This window comes from Botrytis porri, assembly GCF_014898465.1.
Source record: "Botrytis porri strain MUCL 3234 chromosome Unknown BPOR_001, whole genome shotgun sequence".
NCBI classification, from domain to species: Eukaryota; Fungi; Ascomycota; class Leotiomycetes; order Helotiales; family Sclerotiniaceae; genus Botrytis; species Botrytis porri.
This window is the reverse complement of record NW_024066075.1, coordinates 231,408-255,313: the sequence shown is the minus strand read 5'-3', so window position 1 is coordinate 255,313 and position 23,906 is coordinate 231,408. Positions and strand designations below refer to the sequence as shown.

Sequence of the window (23,906 nt, the reverse complement as noted above, 5' to 3'; positions counted from 1 at the left end):
CGATTTACGACAAGCAATGAGCAGTGAAGTGATACGCAGGAAGACACAGCACGTGACATATTGTAAGGGTTGATTAAAGGGGCACGGTGAATTGAGATGTCCGAGCTTATCCCTCCTAAGCTCACTTCAACACTTCAACTTTGCTTTGTTTAAGGTTGCAACAAACAAATCACAAAATAACAGGCACCAGCTAAAGTATCACAACGAAACAGAAGAAAATCTCGCAGAGCTTAGTTTCTAAAACACAAAGAAACTTAAAGTATTCAACTATCTAAAATTCTTGAGGATGCTGTAACAAGTGTTACTGCCATACCTCCCACACTCGCGATCTACTGTCTTGATCTTCAAGGCCAGGAAAGCGGTGAATGGCGATTAGCAAGCAGTGTATCTACACGGGAAATTGTCTTGAAGCTGTGCCCGTTATGTTAGCTTTTGCACGCAAGTCTGGAGGAAAGCAGGGCAAAGTATCGATAATTTACATTTGCCTGTGGAAGTTGTCTATGTGTATCCACACCGTCTATATACTTCACACTCTACAAGAGTAATACCATCTTCCTCTCTGCCTTTGTTCAGTTCTCCTCTCATCTCATATTTGCGCTGTATAATGGCATGATCTACGGAGATGAATAGGTAAAGAAGCGAAAGTTATGCACTATCCGCTATAACTTTTGGGCTATGAGTGGATTGGGAATCTCTTTAAACTCCCGTTGTATTTGTCTTGCAGCATGTACGATAATCCTGTACTTAAGTTAGTAGTCTCTATGGATGGTTCACGTTGGTGGAAGCTTACACCAAATCATCCGCCCACGACCCAACCAGACCTGGATTTTTCTGAAACATCGTTCCATTGAAGATGGCATCGAGGCCCTCTTCAAGAAGTCCATTGGCTTGCACGCCATTTGTGATGTTACCAACAGCACCAACGGTGGCTTTATCTTTGACAGCATTTATAATATATTTTGAAAAGCCAGCTTGGTACCCGGAGCCGAGTTTGATGGTTTGTCCTGGATGGGAGCCGCCAGAAGATACATCAATAAAATATACGCCGAAGCTTGCAGCTTTCACAGACAATTGCACACTATATTCAAGAGACCAACCATCAATTTCAGTCTCCTTCAGCCAATCTGTTGCACTGATTCGTAAGAACAAGGGCATTGTCTCGGTTATCGTAAGTCGGGTATCCTAAATTATATCGAGAAGCAAACGAATGCGATTCTCATAACTACCACCATACTCGTCTGTTCTCTTATTGCTGTTACGGCTAGGAATTGATGAAGGAGAAACCCATGAGCGGCATGGATCTCAATGACATCGAACCCGGCTCGTAAAGCGCGCTCAACAGAGCTTACCCAAGACCTTCTGAAATCTGCAATATCAGAGAGCGTCATTTCTTTAGGTATGAGAGAACCTTCATCGTAGGCCACCGGACTTGGACCGATGATGTCATCAGGCCAACCACCTGTCTCTTTACTTGCATTCTCATTTCCCAACAACGGTGCAACTGTGGAAGCTTTTCTGCCTACATGAAAGAACTGGATACCGATGTTTTGGCTCTGTTTGACATCAGAACGTCAGTATTTGCCTACAAAGAGGAATTGCTAGAGAGAAGAAGCATCGAGGAACGGGTATCATAAAGCTGATTATTCAATCGAGTAGGAAGTTGACGACTATTACGTACCTGAGAATGTGTAAAATCTACAACTGTTTCCAAAGATTCCAGCTCCTCTTAATTCCAGATCCCTACTCCATTAGGATCGATCCGTCCGTTCTGCGAAACAGCAGTTCCTTCTATCATAGTAAAGCCAGGACCACGTGTGACCCAGCCCCCAATTTGGGACAGATGCCATGGCGTCACCTTTCCATCTTCAGCCGAGTATTGACATAATGGCGTAACCTACGTCAAAAAGCAAAATCATTGATTGCCCTTCGTCATGTAACTACACAAAGCTTTGGGAGTACACACCCATATTCTGTTTTGGAACGTCACGCCTCTAAAGGTCAATGGTTGGAAAAGCTTTGGGATGATCTGGGCCTTCAATGAAGGGCTCAATGCTGTTCCTGATGGAGGATTTTGTGCGGGTGTGAAATATGGCTATGGTTGGTTAAAAGAGAACCGCAAAAACCACATTCGTACGGGTAGAATGGTCACTTACAACTTTCTTCGCTCTGACATTGATGGTTTTGGTGCTAGATGGCGCCATCATCAGCCTGGTAATATGAACTAACTTTTCGTTCAAGTCAACACTTAGCTTTAAGCGATTTGTTCCTGGCTATGGAAAGGAATAAATGTGGGAGAGTAGGTAAATATGCCCGCTGTATCGAAGCATGGTTGAAACTTACAGGAAGAAAAATGTGCTTATGCCTACCTTGATATGAGTCGACAATTGATTTGAAATCCGAGAGCTTTGAAATTCAAACCTGCTTGATAATCAAATTATATTCAACCATCAAAAGGTGGATCCGGAGGAACCAATCTTATTCAGATTAGGTTCAGGGTACCCCATTGCGCTCTACAATTGTAGACACGGGTAGTCGTTCGAAGATATTTCCATTGGTCTAACTGCCATGCTCCTCTTACCCAATCCCAGCTGCCGCATCTTGCTATTGTCTTTCTCATTTTGATTATCTGCATGCGCATCTGAACTCCTCTTTGATCAAAAAGACTCGGGAAAGTGCGTTCCCATGACTTACGCCCCTTTTTGCCCTTCGCTCTTCTTACATCAGTCATTCAAGTTGGTGTACTATTTTGGGCTACTTTATCTTAAGCCACAATGACCTAGGCTGCGCACAAATTATCTGTACCCGTGGATTATCTGCGGATAATCCGCTCCATAGGTTATCCGTTAGAGGTTCTACTTACTCTGCGGATTATCTATCAAAGCTTTAAAATTACCTGCTTTGTACAGATAATCTGCAGATTATCTGTAAATAATCCATTTATTTACGGATATATAGGTTATTTGCAGATAATTTGCGGATTATTTGTAAATAATTTGTAGATATATAGATTCTTCGAAAAAAGTGGAGAATCTTTGCTTTTTTCGCTTAAAATATGAAGCTATTCCCAGATTATTTTCCAGCCCAAAAGTGATCTAAGCTTAGATTTATACTAATTTTTATATTAATTATAAAATTATACTAATATTATGAAAGATTATGAAATATTATAAATAGTTATATAATATATAGGTAGGTGGATATTCGTGAGTAATTTGTACCTGCCCTACGGGTTACCCATCCAGATTCTGAATTATCCGCTCTGCAGACGGATCATCCGCGGATTATCTGTCGAGGCCATTATCCGCCCCGCGGGTACCCGTTGCGCAGCCTACAATGACCTGTTGAAACCAATCTTCTTTAGACAAATCTTGAATCCCATCTGTCAGTTTCTTTCTCCAGAGGGAGAAGCTACTGTTTGAATCGCAGCAACTTTGGAATTGGTTTGACACCTCGCATCTCTCGATTGTTTTGAAGTGCAGAGCTGAGGGGCACCCTACGATTGATTGGAGGTGTTTGACGAACTCAGGGGTCATTCATCCAGCTCTGCTTCTCAACTATGATGCTCTGTTATGATTGGAATTTTATGGTCTCGTTGAACAGATTGTATACGACCAATGTTTGCCAATTGGAGAGAGGACTAGCTCTTCTGTTCTGCTCCATACAATATCTAGTCAGCTGCCTCACCACAATTAATCACCTCACTCGTTGCTTATTTGCAGAGACTCGAAAGTACCTAGTCCTATCAGCGATGTATATCATTCATTGTTGTATTCTCTCACATACTTGAGGATCTGGCCGCATAGATCATCAGCCGGATTCCATTAAGTATGAGTATACATCTGTAGATCAACAGACGCTACCGTTGTATGTAGCCTTTGAAACTTACTTGAGCCACGTGTACCTTGTTTGCAACTTGAGTCGATAGTATCGATTGCATGGCGTTATTCTATGTAATTTTTATAATCAACTGATTGAGGAACGAGAGATTAACCTATCTCTTATCAACTCGCACCATGCAACTCGACTCTACACTCCTCGGAAGATAGTATTGAAGCTATTTATTGTCGCGATTAAGAACAGTATCTAACACGCATTGTGATCCCTTGGAAAATGTGTGTATCAATTTGAGAAGTTGCAATAAATCCAGGTCCTTCACTTTTATAACCCATACTTGAGGTGCGAGTCTCGATGTATGAAGACTTTGCGTACATCTCCTGGCTGTTTGTTGTTATGCGATGTAAGATATTTTGATGCATGAATGTTTTGGTGGGTAAATGTAGGGTCACCGTCTTGTGGGAAAAGGATGATTGAAATTGAGGGTCTGGGATTGATTAGCAGGTCATTTTGGTTGCATCAAGTCCGAAGCTCAATATTTGTAGATTTCTTCGAATTTGAAGTCATTTGGAGAACAATGAGAGACTCTTGTGTTATTGCAGTAGATGTTTCAACAATCTATAGAGTTTTTTCAACCCTAGAATATTTTGTCGTTCAGGGGCATCGCTTCCGGGCATAAAACCAATATGTTTAAAACCCGGTGGTGGTAGTACCACAACAATACTCGGGGAATTGAATGCTGGGAATTTACTTTCTCGAGTTCAAAGATCCTTCTACTGTACTCTTGATGGCTTTTTGTCATTAGAAGTCATAATGCTACAATCTTCTTTTCTCATTACAATGCGTCACTTTAATGATATCGATACTTTCAAATCCCATCTTAACATCGAGATTCGTGAACACACAAAAACAGTACCTGATCAAAATATGGCAGATATATATATGTGTATCAATTATATTATTCATCATACTATTCCATCCATCTCCCAAGGAAAGGAAACTAACTCCATTTCCAATTTCAACGCCGACCCGAAAACCCGCTCACATGCGAAACGACTCTTTAGCCCCCCAACTGATCCACACCACCTCTCCATCCATCTATCTATGCCTCTCCTTCTCCGCATACGTCTTATTCCACGGTTTCCTATCCTTCACACTCTCCATCAACGCCGTGCGATCAAAAATCGTATCCCTATTCACCTATTAGCTCGTCCATTCCTTCCATTCCTTCCATTCCTGCCCTTCTCCATCCCTACAAAGCACAACACCCCTTTCCCAAATCCCCAAAGTTACATCCACGCCCCGCCAAAAGAAAATCACCAAAGAAAAGTAATACATACATAGGATCCTGATCAATATGCGGTTTCGTAAGCACATTGAAAGAATGTAATTGCGAATCCATTCCCGCTTTGATGCTATGATGTGGAGAAGGCTTGAGGAGGGCGTTGGCGCCGATGAGACCGCCGATTGCGGTGATGGTCATGATGATTGCTTCGCGTTTGGGCATTGTGGGTATTTTATGGTGGAGGGTTGGGGAGGTTGTTTTGGGTTGTTGTTGATGTTGTGAGCTGAGCTGAGGGTAGTAGGGATGTAGTAGAGGAAGTTCCAATTGATATTGATATGGAATAATGAGGAAATGTAATGATTTTCATGTGTTACTGTTGTTATATACGGAATATTGAAAAATCCTCCCTCACACCCTCCATCCAATCCATTATATATAAATCCAATACATATCACCCACCAACCAAGTTCCAACAGAAACGACCATTGCCTGCTCAAACCGCAGGATTCTTCACCTCACCTCAGACGAAGAGGTCATACGATATTATATAACTATACCTAGTAATTAGCTGACAAAATCACCCCACCCATGATCCGAGCGTGCGCAATGGAACACCCCGCATTTGAAACCACATACACAAGTTGACAAAATGAGGAGAGCATATCATGCAATTATTCGATCGCTTGTATAAATGGTCTTTTATCATGATTACATGATCTGGGGTTGGGGATGTCGTACGACAGGTTGTGTGACATTTGCGTGAGGATCAGCATGGCTGTTGGTTTCAGGGAGGGGTTGTGGTACCTTCCGAAATACTAGGTATGTCTCTTGCAAGAAGTTGTCATATTTTTGATGTTAATAATACGAAGATATCTCAATCATAATTGTATCTTATTATCGCATTATATTTCAAGCCCAAAGACTCAATAAGACTCCTCGATTACTATTACCTAGATTACACGATCAAATCATACCCTCCAGTTCTTCTACCGATTCTCAAAAAGAACATACTTCCGCCATCTAGTTGTTTCATGACCCTATCTCTCAACTTATTAAACGAATGCCAACGACGACGTTAATAACCAATGGGAGCACTTCAAAATCAAATTACCCTGATCTTTCGTGCTTGAAATTTCCATACACACCCCCATGCACGTACTGTTGCATGTCTAAATACATCAAAATAATGCCCAACACCAATGTGCTAAAAATAGTTGTTTCTATTTCTGGGTCTCCAAGTGGCTTGAGGAGAAGGAACCATGATTAATTTCAAAAGTTTTATTCGAGATGGTATTGAAGTACTTCTTGATCTGATTTTTGCGGCCCATCTCAAAAGATATGTTTATCATACCTAGTCATACATAAGAGGCTCTTTGAGCCAAGTGATTGTGAATTCATAATTTCAAGTACCCTCGCTTGCCACTGTCCCTTCACTTCTCGGTTCCCCACTGAAATTATCTTCGCTTTCATCTTCTGAATCTTCTGTACCACTATCCACCATTACAATCTCAATATTTTCCATACGAATTATGAATTCTCTGCGCAATTTTCCAATCCATTCTAGCAATTCATGATTCTCCATTGGGCTATCGAGAAGCTGTTTGAGTTGCTCTTTTAGTGCATTCAGAAGCTTCCTTCGTTTACCAATCGCTGAGGTCCTAGATGACTTCTTCTTCGCAGCAGCTTGTGCAATGAGAGTCTTTGATACTTCCTCTGCCACTGTGAGCACCTTTGGAGGTAGATCAACCACACGCGCTAGAGTGAGACCGTAGTGTTGTTCTTTAACACAACCTTGATCAAGCTTGTAGAGCATTGTCATGGTGGTCGGGTCGCTTATGTCAACTGACAAATGGTAGACTTTAACCCCAGGGCGCTCAGACATGATTTGTGCTTGTCTCTGTTAGCAAGCATACTCATCAGACGATAATAAGTTTTTCAAACCAAGCTCCTTAAAGTGGGTGGCAAACCAAATGAGTGCTCGGCTCTCTGATAATGCTTCTGCAATGCTTAGAGCGATCGCTAGACCGTCTCTTGTACTGGTCCCACGACCAAGCTCATCGATTATAGCAAGGCTCCTCTCATCAATATTCCTATAACCATGGGTCAGGGACACTGAAAATGCAAGAAGGGTCTGGAATGAACCTAAGGATAAATGCTGTTTCTCTCATCTCAGATGCAAAGGTGGAAACGTTTGCTTCGATACTATCATCCATTGACACGCGAGCAAAAAGTTGATGAATCATTGGAAAGGATGCATAGCTTGCTGGCACGAAACAACCAACTTGCGCCATCACACTCATAAGAGCGACCCCTCTTATGTACGTACTTTTTCCGCTCATGTTACATCCGGTAATAATTTGAAAACGAGATCGTTGCGTTGCGTAATAGTCGTTGGGTACAAATTTGTGTGATGGCACCTAAAGAGGGAGATAGATCAGTCTTGCGAAACGATGTAAAGTGAGCCTACGTACCTTGTCACGAATGGGATGACGGCCAGACTTGATAGCAATGCAATCAGTAATATCTGGCCTGACGTAGCAATCTTGGTTCGTGACTAGTTGCCCAAAGGAAGCAATCATATCGAGCATGGCAATACTCTCACACACTTTAAAGAGGTTGGGAATTTCGGTTCGTACATTTTCGAGGAGTTCCTGTATGGTTTTATCGCTTCCTAAGATAACTTCCATGTGAGAATCTTCAATCTTCTGATTGAGCTTTATCAAATCTAGAGTCTGGCATTCGATATAGTGTTTTCTGCGAAACCGATTAATGAGTACATCTGGTATGGCTCGATCATCAAATTCATTTTGGGAATAGCGAAGGTAGTATTTTCGGAGATTGTCGAATCTAATCTCCCCTTGAATTTTATAGTTCTCTGCCACCAATATGAGCACATTGGAGTACATCAGGAGAGGGTAAGCAAACCATGGAGCTCTGTCACATGCTGATGTACATCTTCAGTTGCCTCTTTGAAGGTTTGGCGTGCCACATCCAAGAAACCACTGACCCCCGCTTTCACAGCATATGTTCGTTGGTTTCGTAGATCTAGAGGAGTCTTCTGGTACGTAACGTCCTCATTTATGACCTCATCAATGAATTGTATTGTAGAGTTGACCACTTCTGTACGACAGTTATTACGTATCTGAACCAACAGCTCTGACCGAGCACCTGATAGACTCTCAAAGACTGGACCGATAGAATATGCAAATGATTTCAACATCAGAATGTTGTTGATATCTTGCTCAGAATTCCAAATACCTGGCACAGTCGGGATGATAATAAGCTACAGAATGTCAGAGGATGCTGGCACAAACAAACAGATTCGGGGGCATACACAACTAAGCAACTTTTCAATATCAGGAATCACCTTTAAAGCTACAACTTGATTAGTAAGGGACGAAACATGGGAGTATGATTGGATGCGTTGACACGAAGAACGATGAAACCATTTCCACGTCGAGAGCACACAAACATATGGACGTTGGACTAACCTTGTCTAATCTGTAAGAACATGTCATCATTTTCCGACAATTCGGCCAATGCGTCATAACGGGCAGCTAGTAAGGTTGACTGGGTCGAAGGCTGTAGAATATTACTTCTCAACAGTCGTGATCCCATTGGTGTCAGCGTCTCGTTCATCAGTCCAAATAAACAATCCTTTGACTTGGCATTCTGCAAATTCTGGATTAGTTCAAGTGATTGAATGGTAGCAAGATCTATCATCATAGAATCCTCCGAGGGCTGGTATTTAACTCGAAGAGAATGAAATGCAAAAGCAAGAGACATGCTCATATCAATGTATTTCAATGCCTACATTTGTATCATATGTTAGAAAGTATCACGAAAAGGGGTAAAGGGCTGCTGTGAAAGCTTACAGCAGAAAAACAGCACACTGAGAAGTAGTTGCCTCCGATAGCAACCTTGATCGCCTCAAGATCTTCTTTGAACGCCAATTGCTGGATATATTCAATACCAGACGTTTCTGACCAATAACGGCGATCTACTGTAACAATCCTGGCTCCTAGTATGTTCTCTTCCACAATTTGGTACATCTTAGATTTCGGGTTCGGAGGCCCGGAAGTAGACACAATCAAAATCTGGGTAGGTTCGAAGACCTGTAATTTATGAAGAGTCTTGGCATAGAACTGACTGTCGCAGATCTGACTGAGGACTGCTTCGCCAGTTGAAATATTGACAAATGCTAATCCGACAGTGGGAGATACTCCACGACCTTCACTGACAGCACAAATGATCTGCTGAGATTCACCACCTCCAAGAATGGAACTTGCTCGTGACCTACGTCCAGTGCTTGGGCGGACTGTACTAGGACGAGCAGTGCTTGAACGGCGGCCATGAGGAGGTAAGGAATATGAATTTGAGTCTGTATACCCGCATGGAGAAGATGTAGAGTTAGTACTGTAAGACGTTGAGCGTCTTGATAATGAAGCCATTCTGAACGCCACCTAGCATTCCTTTGAAATATGTATTACGTTGAATCTGTGGAAGTATCACCAGTCAACGACTAAAGCATTAGTTCGGGTATCAAAGTGGAGGGATGGATGATCCATTGCTGAGATCCAACGAAGATATGACTCTTCTTCCCGTATCAACGGAATCAACTAATAGAGTTGAAACGGGATGATGAAATGATGGAATGAAGAAGTGGAGGAAGTTAAGAGTTAAGATGGATGATTTTGGTCCTCATGCATTCATGGATACCACTACTCACTCTAGTATCTAGTAGGCTCGGTAGGTCTTGCGAGAGTTGGGATTGATTTCACGTGATGGCAAGAGAGGATTGCAGAAAATGCGGGGAAGGTGCGCGGATCATCTTGATAGGGTTACTGCAGATTTCAATCCTTTGAATGATTGGCTCGTTGATCAATGACTAATCAAATCCTTATCGATGGTTAGCTGACCCACAAATTCTTCTGGAAAAAAAGTTGAATAATTCACTCTTAGTCTTATCAGTGTAATAATCCTTGATTCCTATAAATTCCCAGAAATACCCCTCGCAAACGACCTTTCCTCTTTTCTTATCTACATCTATCATTTCTAGAAGAAGTTGCGACAAAGCCAGTTTGTTCTTACACCCCCGGGAAATACACAATCAATCGAACTCGAAACCTTCTTGATCATGTCGACCGTTCCTCCCCCTCCAAGCAAGAGGCAGAGGACTGATGCTTTCGAGAAAGCAAGAGCGCAGCAGGTTATAAAAGAGATACCTTCCGACGCAGGCAGTCTGAAAATCCAGTTTCTTGATGACGCGACAGGTTTACCTCTCACCGACGGTCCCATCTTAGTTCCAATCGCAGATGCATCACCAAAAAACTTAGGGATATTGTTAAATACTCTTCTAGGACGTGTGAGTTTCCCATTTCTCAAACATTCTATGGAAACTTTAAGCCTATCATCGTTTCTACATCTTACAGACAATCAAAAGGCTGTCATTGTTGGCTTAGATTATGGGCATTCAAACCCTGCGGTTGTTCATAAAGCTTCTGATTGTTCACATTCATTGTAAATATTGGAAATTTATGATTGTCTACAATGATTTTGAATACTGAGAGCTAACCATTGTTCAAGGATCCTTCAAACTACATCGCCTATCGATTTACATTGCCCAATCTGGACAACACGTCGGATAAAAACCCCCCTCCAGCTTACCCAGAAAACATATATGAATCCATGATAGTCCCTGGTACGGTCAAACAAGAAGTAGCGACTTCAGTATCGGCAGTACCAGAGGCAGTCTTCAAAGTTCAGTCAGTAACTCGGTGTGGAGCTACAATACCTGGACATGGCAAATCCATTCTAGTCGCACAATTTTCTCCAAGATCATCCTCCAGAATGGTCACTGGTAGCGGAGACAACACGGCACGTATCTGGGACTGTGATACAGGAACTCCAGTACACACATTAAAGGGACATACAGACTGGGTAATGGCTGTTAGCTGGTCCCCGGATGAATCAAGGATTGCAACAGGTAGTATGGATAATACAGTCAGAATGTGGGATCCTAAAACCGGAAAGCAATTAGGCAGACCAATGAAGGGGCATTCGAAATGGGTCACAAATCTTGCTTGGGAGCCATATCACGTTCAGCAACCCGGAGAACCTAGACTCGCCTCGTCCTCTAAAGATTCCACCGTTAGAGTATGGTTGACTAATCAACAGAAGATTGAATTGGTTTTGACCGGACATGCCGATACAGTATCATGTGTCAAATGGGGAGGAACTGGATTCATATATACATCATCTCGCGATAGAACTGTCAAGGTTTGGAATGCAAAGGACGGAACTCTCGCACACTCTCTTAATGCTCATGCGCACTGGGTTAACCATCTCGCACTATCTACAGAATATGTCACGCGAACCGGCTACTTTGACCACACTGGCAAGGCCCCTGCAACAGAGGAGGAAAAGGTCAAGAAAGCAGAGGAACGCTTTCTCAAAGTCTCCAAAATTCAGGGTGAAGTCGTGGAACGCCTTGTCACAGCCAGTGACGATTTCACCATGTATCTCTGGGAACCTTCCAAGCAAACGAAGCCCATAGCAAGAATGTTAGGTCATCAGAAACAAGTGAACCACGTAGCTTTCTCGCCCGACGGACTACTCATTGCCTCCTGTGGTTTTGACAACCATACTAAGGTCTGGAACGCCCGTGATGGAAAGTTCATCAATACATTGAGAGGTCATGTTGCTCCTGTCTATCAATGTGCTTTTAGCTCTGATTCTAGGCTATTAGTCACATGTAGCAAGGATACAACACTGAAAGTATGGAATATGGTAACTCATAAGTTAGCTCAAGGTACGTTTACATCACAATGTTTCAATTCAAGTTCGACTCTCAAATGTACAAAAAAGCTGACAAAATGATCATAGATTTGCCTGGCCATAAAGATGAAGTTTATGCCGTCGACTGGAGCCCGGATGGAGAAAAAGTGGGCAGTGCTGGAGCAGACAAGGCGGTTCGCATCTGGAGACATTGATAGAGATGGTCATCAATACATGCATGATTCTTGAGGAAGTTAGCAGTGGTGGAGAAGATAAGGCGGTTCGTATTTGGAGATATTAATAAAGATGGTCATCAATACATGCATGATTCTTGAGCTGGAGCTCATTCGATTTGCAAATTCGAATTCGGACATTAAAAAGTATTGTTAGGTTTCACATTATTTTAGCCAGACCCTAAACAAGGAATTGCAATTCAATGAAAGTTATTTATCAGAGTTTAATGTGCCAAGTACCTATTATGTGCAACTCATGCAAGCCAATAATTGATACAGATTCTTTTTGGTTTCCTTCCATATGTTACTTATTCCCTAACAAACATTCCTGCCATTCCCATTCCGGTACCAATGCACATACTGACAACACCCACCTGTTGATCTCTTCTCTTCAACTCTGCCAACAAACCTGCCACCATTCTTGCTCCAGTAGCACCCAATGGATGACCCAATGCAATAGCTCCTCCCTTTGGATTCACGTCACCTTTCTCATATGCACCCATCAATCCCAATTCCCTCACACAATAGATGGCTTGACTAGCAAACGCCTCATTGATCTCCCACACATTGACCTCTTCCTTCTGAATGCCAGCTTGCTCCATCAACTTTGGAATTGCAAGCGCAGGGCCAATTCCCATCTCATCCGGACGACATCCCGCTATTGCCGTGCCAGCCCATTTACCGATAATGGAAGAAGACAATCCAAGCGAGGTAGCCGTGCTCCGACGCATCATCAACGTAGCAGCTGCACCATCCGAAATCTGCGACGAGTTACCCGCAGTCGAAGCACCATCTTCCTTGAACGCCGGCTTCAACTTCTGCATACTCTCCAACGTAGCACCTTTTCTAATCCCATCATCTTTCGTAACCGTTACTTCCCTCGGTTCTCCCACTTTCACGCCTCCCTTCCCAGTCTCCTGCCACATCGTCGTAACCGGCACGATTTCCTCATCAAACCATCCCTTCTCCTGTGCCTCCGCCGCCCGACGATGACTCTCCACCGCCAGCTTATCCTGTTCTTCTCTACCAACTCCATATCTACTCGCTACGTTCTCGCTCGTGAGACCCATTGGCATGATACAATCCTTCGTATCTCTCTCCGCATCTTTCAGCTGCGGCCACAAATCCACCGGTATAGCTTTCGACCCATAATTCCTCGTCATACTTTCCATTCCGCCTCCCACACCAATATTAATCCCGCCCGTCGCAATCGAATTCGCAATGTTGGTAATCGCCTGCAAGCCCGAACTGCACGCGCGGTTGGTGGTGTAGAATGAAGTGCGCGTATCGTAGCCCGCGTGGTTCATAGCCATACGACCGGCTTTCGAGCCCCCGAGCTCGGAGAGAACAACCCCGATGCATACATCGTCGATGAGAGAGGGGTCCAGAGAGGGATTGGCGGAGAGTGTGGCTTTGAGAACGCTATGGAGGAGTTGTTCAGGGTAGGCGGACGAGAGCTGGCCTTTGTAGGAACGGGTGATGGGGGTGCGGAGGGAAGAGAGGATGACGATGTCTGAGGGGTCTTTTTTGAGGATCTGCGAGAGACCTCTGCGAAGAGGTCCGGTGGACATATTGGGGTGTGGATTGGGGAGATGGGGATGGAGGGGTAGTTAAGTTTTGAGGATTTGGTGTCAATTGAATGATTTCCTGTGTCAATTATACACGACCAGTATGTGAAATACTGTATTAATAGAAGAAGAGAATATGAATAGAAGGAAATAACAATAGAAAGTAACTTACAGCAAAACTTACCTCATTCATTGATTAATATGTTTCCTGGGGAAGAGAACATCGGCATTGAAACTCGGGGAGATGTAGTGTGTGGAGAATCTGATGTCTGAAGCAGCCAATCACAACGAGTGGTCGCTTAAAACCTTATCCGCGATTTTCCATCCTCCAAGATAACTTACTCGAGCGTCAAGAAATTGTGGTCAGTCGAAACTCAGAAGATATTCAAAAGCCAAGTCTGCAGTGGTAACATAAAATATATTTACAATGTACGGAGGCTCTGTTAAAATAAGAAAATTGCATTGTCTCAAAATCTCAAACCAGGGTTCGTCTGACACCTCTGCACTCCGCCACAGGGGAATGATATGAGTGTCGTATTTTAGGATCGATGAAAGACAAATCGAAACTGAGACGTGATGTTTCCTCCAGTGACAATATCGCTGCAACATCTTCACGAAATCCAATAGCTTGTGTTCTAATTTGGTTCAGGGATGCTAGTTATAGAATGTATAAATTCAAAGCAAAGAAAAGGGTATCATTTGCCTTGCTCCTTCAACGCCCCCATGGTACTTAAATTTAGTTATACATGAAACATATGAGATAAATTAGCCACCAGCATATTTATCATACAATCGTACTGTGCTCCTCTCGTCCCCTCACGGATACATAAACATATGAGAAGGAAACTCCAGCAACCAGGCAGGTTTTCTCCTATCCAAAGCACGACCATAAGCGAGATCATGCAATCCCTAAGTTTTCGCTCCATCGTCAACAACGTCTAAGCCTCAAAGCTAATTTCTCTCCTAGAATTGAAGCCCCCGGTTGGCTCACACAGATCCAACCACATGGTTCCTGTTTTTAATGGGCAGGAACGGGTGGCAGTTTGATCGGGGGTGTTGTACGCATCCTTGCATAGAGCACCTGCAGGGCACTTGAGCTTGACGCAAGTTCCTGATCCGCTACCAGTACCAGATGGGGTAATTTTCACGTTATCATTCATGAAAGGAGTTCCAACCAGCCCAGCTCCGGAGCCGTCCAAATCACTGAGATCCCAGTAAAGGGAAGAGTATTGGCCAGTTGTCCAGGCATATTCGAATTGAAGAACTGAAGGGGTGGTTTTCCAGTTGGATGTCTTGGCGATTTTGATTGATGTTCCGTGTCCATCAGTGTCCCATGGAAGGGTAAGGGTGCTGCTAGATCCCTTGCCTGCTTTGATGATCCAAGGGCTAGCATTGGAAGCAGTGGAACAAGCTCCATTAGTACCGACATTGCAGCCTCCATTGTTTGACTTGTAGATGTACACATCTGTAGAACACCTTGACGCACGTCAGTAATGATTTGAATCATATTGAAAGTAAGCATACTGACCAGTTGTTGATGGTAAGCGCAGCAGATGCCGTTGAGGTGAGTGCAGCGAAAGCTGACAAAGCAAAGGAGTAATGCATTTTGCAAAAATATGTATGTTTTTGAAACAAAAAGGAATGTGGGTAGGACTAAGCCCGAAAATAAGGAATGACGATAAGCTAAAAAGCTTTTGAAATACTGAAAACTAGAAGTGGAGAAATTTGACGATCCAAGAAAAACATCTTCGGGTGAAGAACCTCGAGAATATATAGAGATACGATGTACAATGAAGCACTTGCAGAAAATCAGCCAAATAGGATCTTACGAACTAATTTCCATACATGCTCGGCTTAGTAGCTCAGTGTATGGGGGGGAGTGAGCAAAATTGTGCACTCTTAAAATAACGGAAGACATGATCCTGCAAAACATAATTTTTACGATAGAGTAGCTTCCTCGACACGTTTCGCATGCTGTTGATGCAGATTTGACACTCTCGGATTTTACTGGGTGTGATTTCGCAGGATGAGGATGACATACCTGGAAAAATTAGGTTCGCTTCTTGTGCTAAGTCTTTCCTTTTGGACGTAGATGTAACGTCAGCTGACACGAAATTGGGCCAAGACCAGCTCATGGGCTGCGCATTGTTTCTTGAAATGGGTCCCTGGTCAGATTGACGAGTATTTCGAGATTGAGCTTGTGTCAGAATGTCAGACTTACATTTCGGTATCGGGGTAATTATACTTTGCTGGGGTAAAGCCACTTCCGTGCTTGCCATGTGCAGATAAAATTTATCTCAGATCCTTAGTAAAGTCTAATGGGTATCTTGATCTAGACTCAAATACAGTGTTATTCGAGGGGTCGAGAAAATCCAAAGCGTGACTTTGAAACTTGAAACAATGCTTGCTCTCAACTGGAGATCAGCGAACCCAGGCACAGATTGAGCATTGGCACACCAAGGATGATTAACCTTAAACACTTTTTCAGAGGAAGCAAGATAGTTGCAGCCATACATTCCCTATGTTCAGCGGAGATTGCCTCTTCTAAAAGATTTTGTCATAGATTTTACGTACGTCGATTGCTGTCCATCATAGTATCAGGGCTGAGAGGGGCAGTTAAGGCCCGTGATGCTAAGTCAACTACCCCACTTTCCGACCACCCCCTCTTTTCGACCACCTCAAAAACCACACCGCTTTGAGTAATTATAAAATTTATACTTTGAATAACTCAACAATGCTTTAATCAATTGATTTGAAATTTTGATATTATTATAATTGTGATATGAAGAATAGATATACCGAAGAAGATATCGCAGAGGCTCTTAGAGCGATTACAAATGGAGCAAGCATACGAAGAGCTAGCTTGGATTATGGTGTTCCACGTACCACACTTCACGATCGAATATATGGTGGAGTTTCGCATCAAAAAGGCGCCCAAATACTTCAAAAGTTATCTCCAATTCAGGAGAATCGACTAGCAGAATGGATATTAGTACAGGAAGCTCTTGGTACTAGCCCTACACATCGTCAAATCAGAGAGATGGCAGAGCACCTCCTTATTGTACGAGGGGAGGATCCCTCACTTGGAAAGAAATGGATACATAGCTTTTTTCGAAGGCATCCTAATATTGGAACTAAGAAGCAACATCAAATCGATTCTGCACGAGTTTCAGGTGCTACATCTGATATTATTAAGAAGTGGTTCCGGAACCTCGCAATCCCTGAAATCAAGGCTATTAAGCCGGCCAACAGATGGAATATGGATGAAGCAGGTATAATGGAGGGTCAGGGTCTTAATGGACTAGTAGTAGGAAGCACTGATCGAAGATTTATTCAAAAAAAGCAACCTGGATCTCGAATTTGGACCTCTTTTATAGAATGCATTTCAGCCAATGGAAAAAGCATTACTCCCCTTGTAATATATAAGGGAAAATCAGTTCAACAACAATGGTTTCCAACAGATTTGACTCTATTCAAGGGTTGGAACTTTACCGCTACAGAAAATGGATGGACTACAGATGCTACAGCTTTAGAATGGCTGAAAAAGATCTATATCCCTCAAACTACCCCTATTCAGCCGGAAAATTCAAGACTCCTCATTTTGGACGGACACGGAAGCCATGAAACTACAGCATTTATGTTAGAATGCTTTAATAACAACGTATATCTCTTACTTCTCCCACCACATACGTCACACGTACTACAACCACTCGATTTATCTGTGTTCTCACCCCTAAAAAGTGCATATCGAATCGAACTTAATAAATTAAGTCTATTATCCGATTCCTCACCAATTGGAAAGCGCAATTTCCTTTCTTGCTATCAGAAGGCTAGAATAGAAGGTTTAACTATTCAAAATATCAAGTCTGGGTGGCAAGCTAGTGGTCTTTGGCCCAAAAATATGGCTAAACCTCTTATGAGTCGACTTTTGCTTGAAAATAGCAATAGAGAGGTTTTATCACTTAATCCTGAATCTGATGATGATCCTATTCTTCAATGGAATATATATTCATCGTTTATTCAATGGAAAACCCCTCAAAAAGGAGCCGATATCAGAAAATATAGAGATATAATGATTCAAGAGAAGGAGATCGATTTGCCAACACGAAGATTACTATTTCGCAAGATTATAAAAGGATTCGATGCTAAGGATTATGAACTCTTAGAGGCAGAGAATAAGATTAGAAAGCTAGAATATCAATTAGATGAAGCATTACCTAGAAAAAGGCGAAAGGTTGTGGTATCTCCAAATTCGAAGTTCGCAGGGATTAGAGCTATAAGGCGTACACAAATTGAAGCTGGAGATCGTGAAGATGAGGTAGATGATAGCTCTAGTGCTATAGAAAGTGATTCTACAGGCGATTTCATTGAAGTTCAATAGTTATTGAGTTATTAAAGTTTTAAGTGTAGATAATATGAATTTTTTAGGTGGTCGGAAACAGGGGGTGGTCGGAAAGTGGGGTAGTTGACTTACAACGTCATGCCCTGTCCCTCTGAACGATAACGATACCTGCTACGTGCCAAAATAACTTTTCCAGCCACACCTTCCTTTATCAGAATGTTACGGAGTTTAAACCATTTACCGTTGGAGATCCCCCAAATCTTTGCTCCTGATATTATCGTGGAGTAAAGGCAACATGAATCGATTCTTTCAAGTATGTCGCCATTTATGACGGTCTCCATTGTCCCCCCTGTCATACTACCATAAAAATAGCATGTTCCAAGAATTTGTGAGGCCTCACACCTCTCTGAAGAAATGGCAGATGTGTTGCAGACGCAGTCAGCAAAGGAAAGATACGTTTGAAGACATGTTGAAGACTGGCTAGATTCCAAATCCCATGCTAGCAATGATGCTCTAAACATGAGTGAGGCGAGACTGTGAAGGGTTGTTGTACTTGTATCAATTTGAAGCCAAACAAGCGATCAATTGCCAGCGCTCATGAGACTTGGCATTGCATAAAGCCTACCTGACTAAGACTGTTGAAACCTCATCATACCAGCTGTGTAAGAACATTGGAGCAATGATACTACTTAGTATTCATCTTGCTGGAAAAAGGTGAATTTCTAGATCCTGAATTCGAGTGTACTCAAATAACAGGCGAGATAATGGCATGCTTTGGACGTACATAGACTCGAGATGTCATTTCCAGCGAAATGCGCGATTAGTTGCATCTATTTCTCATTGCCAATAGCATGTATGAATTCATCACTTGATGTTTTGCCAAAGCAGTTGAGACATGTGAACAACTCCCCAAGCTCACTTGCACAGATGTTTTCAAACTCCACCACGCTCTGGGCAATTGATAGAGGACGTGTCTACTTATGCCATCAAGCCAATCCATCACTGAACAGATAATTCCACATCAGTGTCTATCGATGTGTGTATGTGCCCAGTAGAGATTTCCCGGTACTGCCGAGGAAAGAAAGGTGGATGCTGTGGTGAAAATGGCTCAGAATGGTTACTCGATTTGCTAGCTTCGATCAATACACAAGCACAAGAAGCTAGATCTAATGGATCGGATCTCAAGTTTAGCAAGTGGCAAGAATTAAAAGTTGTGTTGTGCCTTATTATGCCTGACCACGGCTTTTGAGTGTGAGAAATGTAGCATTATAGCATTACCTAAGTAGTCTAAACGTCATAGAGTGAGAGTGTATTGCCATTGCTCTTTAATACATTTTCCGAATACGATACTTCCGGACCCAATTGAAGCATTGGACAACCAATGATATGCTCCATTGATCCCAGATCACATGACATTGAACACTCTGCAGGCTCTCAGTTGTAGCCGCGCTGGGATCTGCTTGCAGCCGCTCTACATGCCTGAGTAGAAGTCACATACCTAGTACGCACGACGTCGGCTTCCAAACGGTTCATGTAATGTTAATGTGATGATGATTTTGATGTGTATAAGTGGTCTTATATGGGTTTGGTTTATATAAATATTATAAAAGTCGAACATGACCATAAAAAGAAGCAATTACAGCTCAAACTCGGTATATATTAAAGATAAACTCGAGGACTGTAGTAAATTTACCTAGGTAATTGAATCCAAATGCCAATAATTGGTCGGGACCCGGCTAACAAGTTTACGGGAATAACCTCACCCGCTTTTTTCCGCTTCTTGATTTGAATAAAACAATCTCTGATTGGTTAATCAGGTGAGGTAAGCGACTTTGGTCGGTATTTCGGTTCAAGAGCAGTTTCGCCTTCTCCACAACTTCTTAAATGCAATTGACAACTTTGTTTGGAAGTTTGTCTTGATCCTTTGACATTTCAAACAAGGGCTCTCTCTCTATCTTACCATCGATACATACAACATCGTAATAATACTCAACTACCTTTCGAACCTATTCACCTTATCCAATTGATTCTGATATTTCAACTCCACTCCTCCACAATGGCCTCTCTCCGCACAAGTGCCCGCAGTGCACGCGCGATATTCGCCGCAGCAAGACCAGCTTTCAGAACACAGATGCGAACTATGGCATCAGTCGACAGTGCAGCACCTCCAAGTCCTACCGTTTCTCCTTCTCGTCCGGTGGAATCTGCTTCGAAGACTTCCACTGTCAAGGAACCCGCTGCCGACTCTGAGTCTTTGATCAAGACATTCAACATTTACAGATGGAACCCTGATGAGCCAACCAGCAAGCCCCGCATGCAATCTTATACTTTGGATCTCAACAAGACTGGACCTATGATGTTGGATGCGCTTATTAGAATCAAGAATGAGGTCGACCCTACTCTTACATTCAGAAGATCCTGCAGAGAAGGTATCTGCGGTAGTTGTGCAATGAACATTGATGGAGTAAACACATTGGCTTGTTTGTGTATGTTACTCGACCGTTTGATATTGAAACACAGTTGCTGACCATTTATTATAGGCCGCATTCCAAGAGATGCTAAGCACGAAACAAAGATTTACCCACTACCCCACACCTATGTAGTCAAGGATATTGTTCCAGATTTGACACAATTCTACAAGCAATACAAGTCCATTAAGCCATATCTTCAACACACCGACCCAGCACCAGAAGGAAAGGAATACCTACAATCCAAGGAGGATCGTAAGAAGCTTGATGGTCTGTACGAATGTATTCTCTGCGCATGCTGCTCGACATCTTGCCCATCCTACTGGTGGAACAGTGAGGAGTACTTGGGACCAGCTATCTTATTGCAAAGTTACAGATGGCTTGCGGATTCCCGTGACCAGAAGAAGGAGGAACGTAAGGCAGCTTTGGATAACAGCATGAGTTTGTACAGATGTCACACCATTCTCAACTGCTCGAGGACATGTCCGAAGGGATTGAATCCTGGTTTGGCGATTGCGGAGATTAAGAAGGAAATGGCTTTCTAAGAAGTCAAAAATGATATCAATGTGGGGACTTGATGAGACAGCATTTCAGCAATGGGTTGTGGTGTTTTGGGCGGTTATTGCTAAGTTCGTTTGTGTAGATAGGAAGTATAACATGAATTTATCAGCACAAGTTTGGTTTTCCTTTTCAACATTGTCCTCTAAGCCGAGTCATTGTCCGTGAATGCAAAGTAAAAGAAAGGCACAAAAATTCACGAGTGTGATGTAGATCTCCACGAGATACAATTCGGTTCAGAATAGCTACTGAACAGATTCGTGAACATGTGTGTTTATGTGATCTATTGCTCTATAATATGAACAAAGATTTCCCTCTGATTCTCATGCAAGGGACGAAATAGACTTCCTGCCAGTATGAATCTGGGAGATTATAAATAGGTGAGCTTCTGTCAGATGAAAATTGGATGGCCGTTCGATTGTCAGTCTGGGTTAGGATTCAGGAGAATGCTACCAGGCTTACTTCGTATATATGGCTTTTTGTGCGTTTCTTTCTTCTACGTTCGAGTCATTTTATGGTGGTTCATGTGACGGTGGAATAATATGAACTCTCACTATGTATCTGGACAGCTAAACTAGGTCCAAAGACCTTAGATATGGAGGGGCGAGTACTTGTGGGCCCGAAATCAAAAAAGCTTTTGTGTGTATTGATGCAGTTAAGAATCGAAGTGACCAAAACTTGGAAGCAAAAGCAAACGACTGGAAATTTCGTCCACAAGAATTAAAGAAAGTCCATGGAGCAAAGCTAAAGTATTTCCGAGCGCGTCTGCAATTGTCATTGTCGTACAAACCACTTCCCAACTTTCGAAATTTTTAACAAATCCAATGTTTAATTGTTTGATATGAGATTTCACCATTTGATTGTTTCAATTCGAATTAACAATTGTAATAATAGTCGGCTCTTATAAGCGGCCTCCTAGTTCCTAGTCGGGGAAAGCGGTTGTCCCCTTATATGTTTTGGTAGGTAACTTATTCAATTTCTAATATAAAATTATGAATTCATTATTATTGAATTGCTATGATTTCGCTGAATTCAACAATATAATTTGTTTTCAAATACTATAAAAATTTGAACGGGGACAACCACTTGCCCTGACTAGGAACTAGGAGGCTGCTTATAAGAGCCGACTATTAGTTCTTAAGATATATGAATTAATTCATTAAGAGATGTTCACAAGTCAATTTTTGTAGTGTCCCGTCAGTCCGTACACCCACTGGTAGTTCTTTCAAAATGCAGCAAACTTGGGAGTGAGTTTACTCTCAACATCGAACTCTTCTTTTAAAAATAATCTGTTTGCTGCTTCGTAATAAAGAATACATCGCTATTATCATTAACCCAAATACTCAATCATAGCAAAGATTTATATATCACGATCAATTTATTCATGCAGCTCATTATATGAAACACATCAACCATGAAATCACAATCCATTCAACGATATACTTACTCAATAAGGAAAGTACTATGAATATATTGCCCCCCACCACAAAAGAATCTCTTCAAAGAACTTTCGCTTGCTCAGAAAATATCAATGCAAAAGAAACAATGGTCATATCGTTCAGCTTTCATAAGGATCAAGACATTCCTATTTCCCTAGATCATTTCGCTATCGTCAAGTGATTGGTGATATATCCAGGAGCCGCAGTACCATTTCCCTCTCCCATTCCTTGCGCCGCGTATCCACAATGTATCTTGTATTCCTATTCATCCCAAAATCTCTCTACTTTCCTATTAACCAATCTCCCCCCCCTCCTCGAACCTCCGCACCTCACCAACCCTCCCCTCAAACCTTCTCCAACTCCATAAACGACACCAACCCCACCTGCCCCTGACTCGACGACCCCGCCATATACTCCACCGCCATAAAATCCCCACTCGCCCTATTCTGCAACGCCAACGCCGCCACAATCCTCTCATGCTGTCCCTCGTGCAATTCCAAATACTCATCATTCACCGCATACTCATAGAGTATCTGAGGGGCATTCTGACCACGCCCCAACTTCCACAGGATCTCCATCTTGCAGATCTTGTAGTTCCAGTACTGGTAGTGGCGGTAGTGGTTGTGGATGGCAGAGACGATGTTGCTGGAGAGAGCGCTCCATGCTTCCGTGGCGGAGGAATGGTACTTAGTCTGCAGGGCTTCGTACCAGGGGGTGTAGTCGTGGGCATTGCTGGAGTTGATTGTGAGGGGGGGTGTGGGGAGTCGGGTGAAGCGGACGACGACCATAGACATGTTGAAAGTTTGACCATGTGTGGGTTTTTTGGCTTCAAGACTGTAGATCTGATCTGTGTATGATGTTGAAACTTTTGGAGATGGAGAGCACATTTATATACAAGTGGTCAAGTGATTAGCGAGAGGGGTTAAAGAACTCATCCATGTTGAGGAGATGAAGAGCAGAGCAAAATTTCGATATCAATCGTTGTTTGGAAAATCCCATCGGTTTCTACGTCTTTCAACCCTGGCTTCAAGGAATATCTCGCATTTTCTACCACTTCATTTGCTTTACGCTAAGAGACGATGAATGATGGATAAATTCTCCACAATTAGTGAGGACATACTATATACGACTCAACAAAACCTTCTTATTGAAATTAATCTCAGATGCAGAAGGAAACCTTCAACCTTACTATATGATCTAAAGAAGATTGATACCAAGCAAAGTATAGCAATAAACCACAATAAGATGCCAAGCCTCCGTACACAAACCAAACAGAGATAGTCCCACCAAGCAGAATAGCGCAGAAACATTCTAGAAAGCTTGTCTATCATCCCATCACTCCCATCCTCACTCTGCCCACGCCTTCACCAAACCTCAAGATCCAAGAATCCCATAAACCACA

The 23,906-nt window shown here is 42.6% G+C and overlaps 9 protein-coding genes across 9 annotated transcripts; 3 read left to right on the top strand and 6 right to left on the bottom strand.

The window, feature by feature from the left end:
- Positions 1–659: 659 nt before the first annotated feature.
- On the bottom strand, positions 660–2,201 carry EAF01_000085 (uncharacterized protein; the record flags this gene model as incomplete). Its single annotated transcript, XM_038908335.1, has 6 exons — positions 660–738; positions 791–1,182; positions 1,227–1,553; positions 1,745–1,894; positions 1,964–2,092; positions 2,154–2,201. The coding sequence occupies 6 exons, from the start codon at positions 2,199–2,201 to the stop codon at positions 660–662; spliced, it is 1,125 nt and encodes a 374-aa protein (XP_038775241.1).
- Positions 2,202–4,660: 2,459 nt separating this feature from the next.
- EAF01_000084 (uncharacterized protein) lies at positions 4,661–5,487 on the bottom strand. Its single transcript, XM_038908334.1, has 2 exons — positions 5,175–5,487; positions 4,661–5,026 (listed from the first exon to the last, which is right to left on the bottom strand). The coding sequence occupies exons 1-2, from the start codon at positions 5,339–5,341 to the stop codon at positions 4,933–4,935; spliced, it is 261 nt and encodes an 86-aa protein (XP_038775240.1). The 5' UTR covers positions 5,342–5,487; the 3' UTR covers positions 4,661–4,932.
- A 1,034-nt stretch (positions 5,488–6,521) lies between these two features.
- On the bottom strand, positions 6,522–9,570 carry EAF01_000083 (uncharacterized protein; the record flags this gene model as incomplete). Its single annotated transcript, XM_038908333.1, has 8 exons — positions 6,522–7,009; positions 7,061–7,209; positions 7,262–7,536; positions 7,591–7,994; positions 8,045–8,402; positions 8,454–8,494; positions 8,611–8,929; positions 8,995–9,570. The coding sequence occupies 8 exons, from the start codon at positions 9,568–9,570 to the stop codon at positions 6,522–6,524; spliced, it is 2,610 nt and encodes an 869-aa protein (XP_038775239.1).
- A 686-nt stretch (positions 9,571–10,256) lies between these two features.
- On the top strand, positions 10,257–12,111 carry EAF01_000082 (uncharacterized protein; the record flags this gene model as incomplete). Its single annotated transcript, XM_038908332.1, has 3 exons — positions 10,257–10,484; positions 10,706–11,930; positions 12,005–12,111. The coding sequence occupies 3 exons, from the start codon at positions 10,257–10,259 to the stop codon at positions 12,109–12,111; spliced, it is 1,560 nt and encodes a 519-aa protein (XP_038775238.1).
- Positions 12,112–12,437: 326 nt separating this feature from the next.
- Positions 12,438–13,700, bottom strand: EAF01_000081 (uncharacterized protein; the record flags this gene model as incomplete). The annotated part of the gene is made up of 1 exon (XM_038908331.1): positions 12,438–13,700. The coding sequence occupies one exon, from the start codon at positions 13,698–13,700 to the stop codon at positions 12,438–12,440; it is 1,263 nt and encodes a 420-aa protein (XP_038775237.1).
- Positions 13,701–14,635: 935 nt separating this feature from the next.
- Positions 14,636–15,302, bottom strand: EAF01_000080 (uncharacterized protein; the record flags this gene model as incomplete). Its single annotated transcript, XM_038908330.1, has 2 exons — positions 14,636–15,173; positions 15,226–15,302. The coding sequence occupies 2 exons, from the start codon at positions 15,300–15,302 to the stop codon at positions 14,636–14,638; spliced, it is 615 nt and encodes a 204-aa protein (XP_038775236.1).
- Positions 15,303–16,479: 1,177 nt separating this feature from the next.
- Positions 16,480–18,078, top strand: EAF01_000079 (uncharacterized protein; the record flags this gene model as incomplete). Its single annotated transcript, XM_038908329.1, has 1 exon — positions 16,480–18,078. One exon carries the CDS (start codon positions 16,480–16,482, stop codon positions 18,076–18,078), a length of 1,599 nt encoding a protein of 532 aa, XP_038775235.1.
- A 2,017-nt stretch (positions 18,079–20,095) lies between these two features.
- Positions 20,096–21,052, top strand: EAF01_000078 (uncharacterized protein; the record flags this gene model as incomplete). The annotated part of the gene is made up of 2 exons (XM_038908328.1): positions 20,096–20,525; positions 20,580–21,052. The coding sequence occupies 2 exons, from the start codon at positions 20,096–20,098 to the stop codon at positions 21,050–21,052; spliced, it is 903 nt and encodes a 300-aa protein (XP_038775234.1).
- A 1,796-nt stretch (positions 21,053–22,848) lies between these two features.
- Positions 22,849–23,298, bottom strand: EAF01_000077 (uncharacterized protein; the record flags this gene model as incomplete). Its single annotated transcript, XM_038908327.1, has 1 exon — positions 22,849–23,298. One exon carries the CDS (start codon positions 23,296–23,298, stop codon positions 22,849–22,851), a length of 450 nt encoding a protein of 149 aa, XP_038775233.1.
- Between the last annotated feature and the right edge of the window lie 608 nt (positions 23,299–23,906).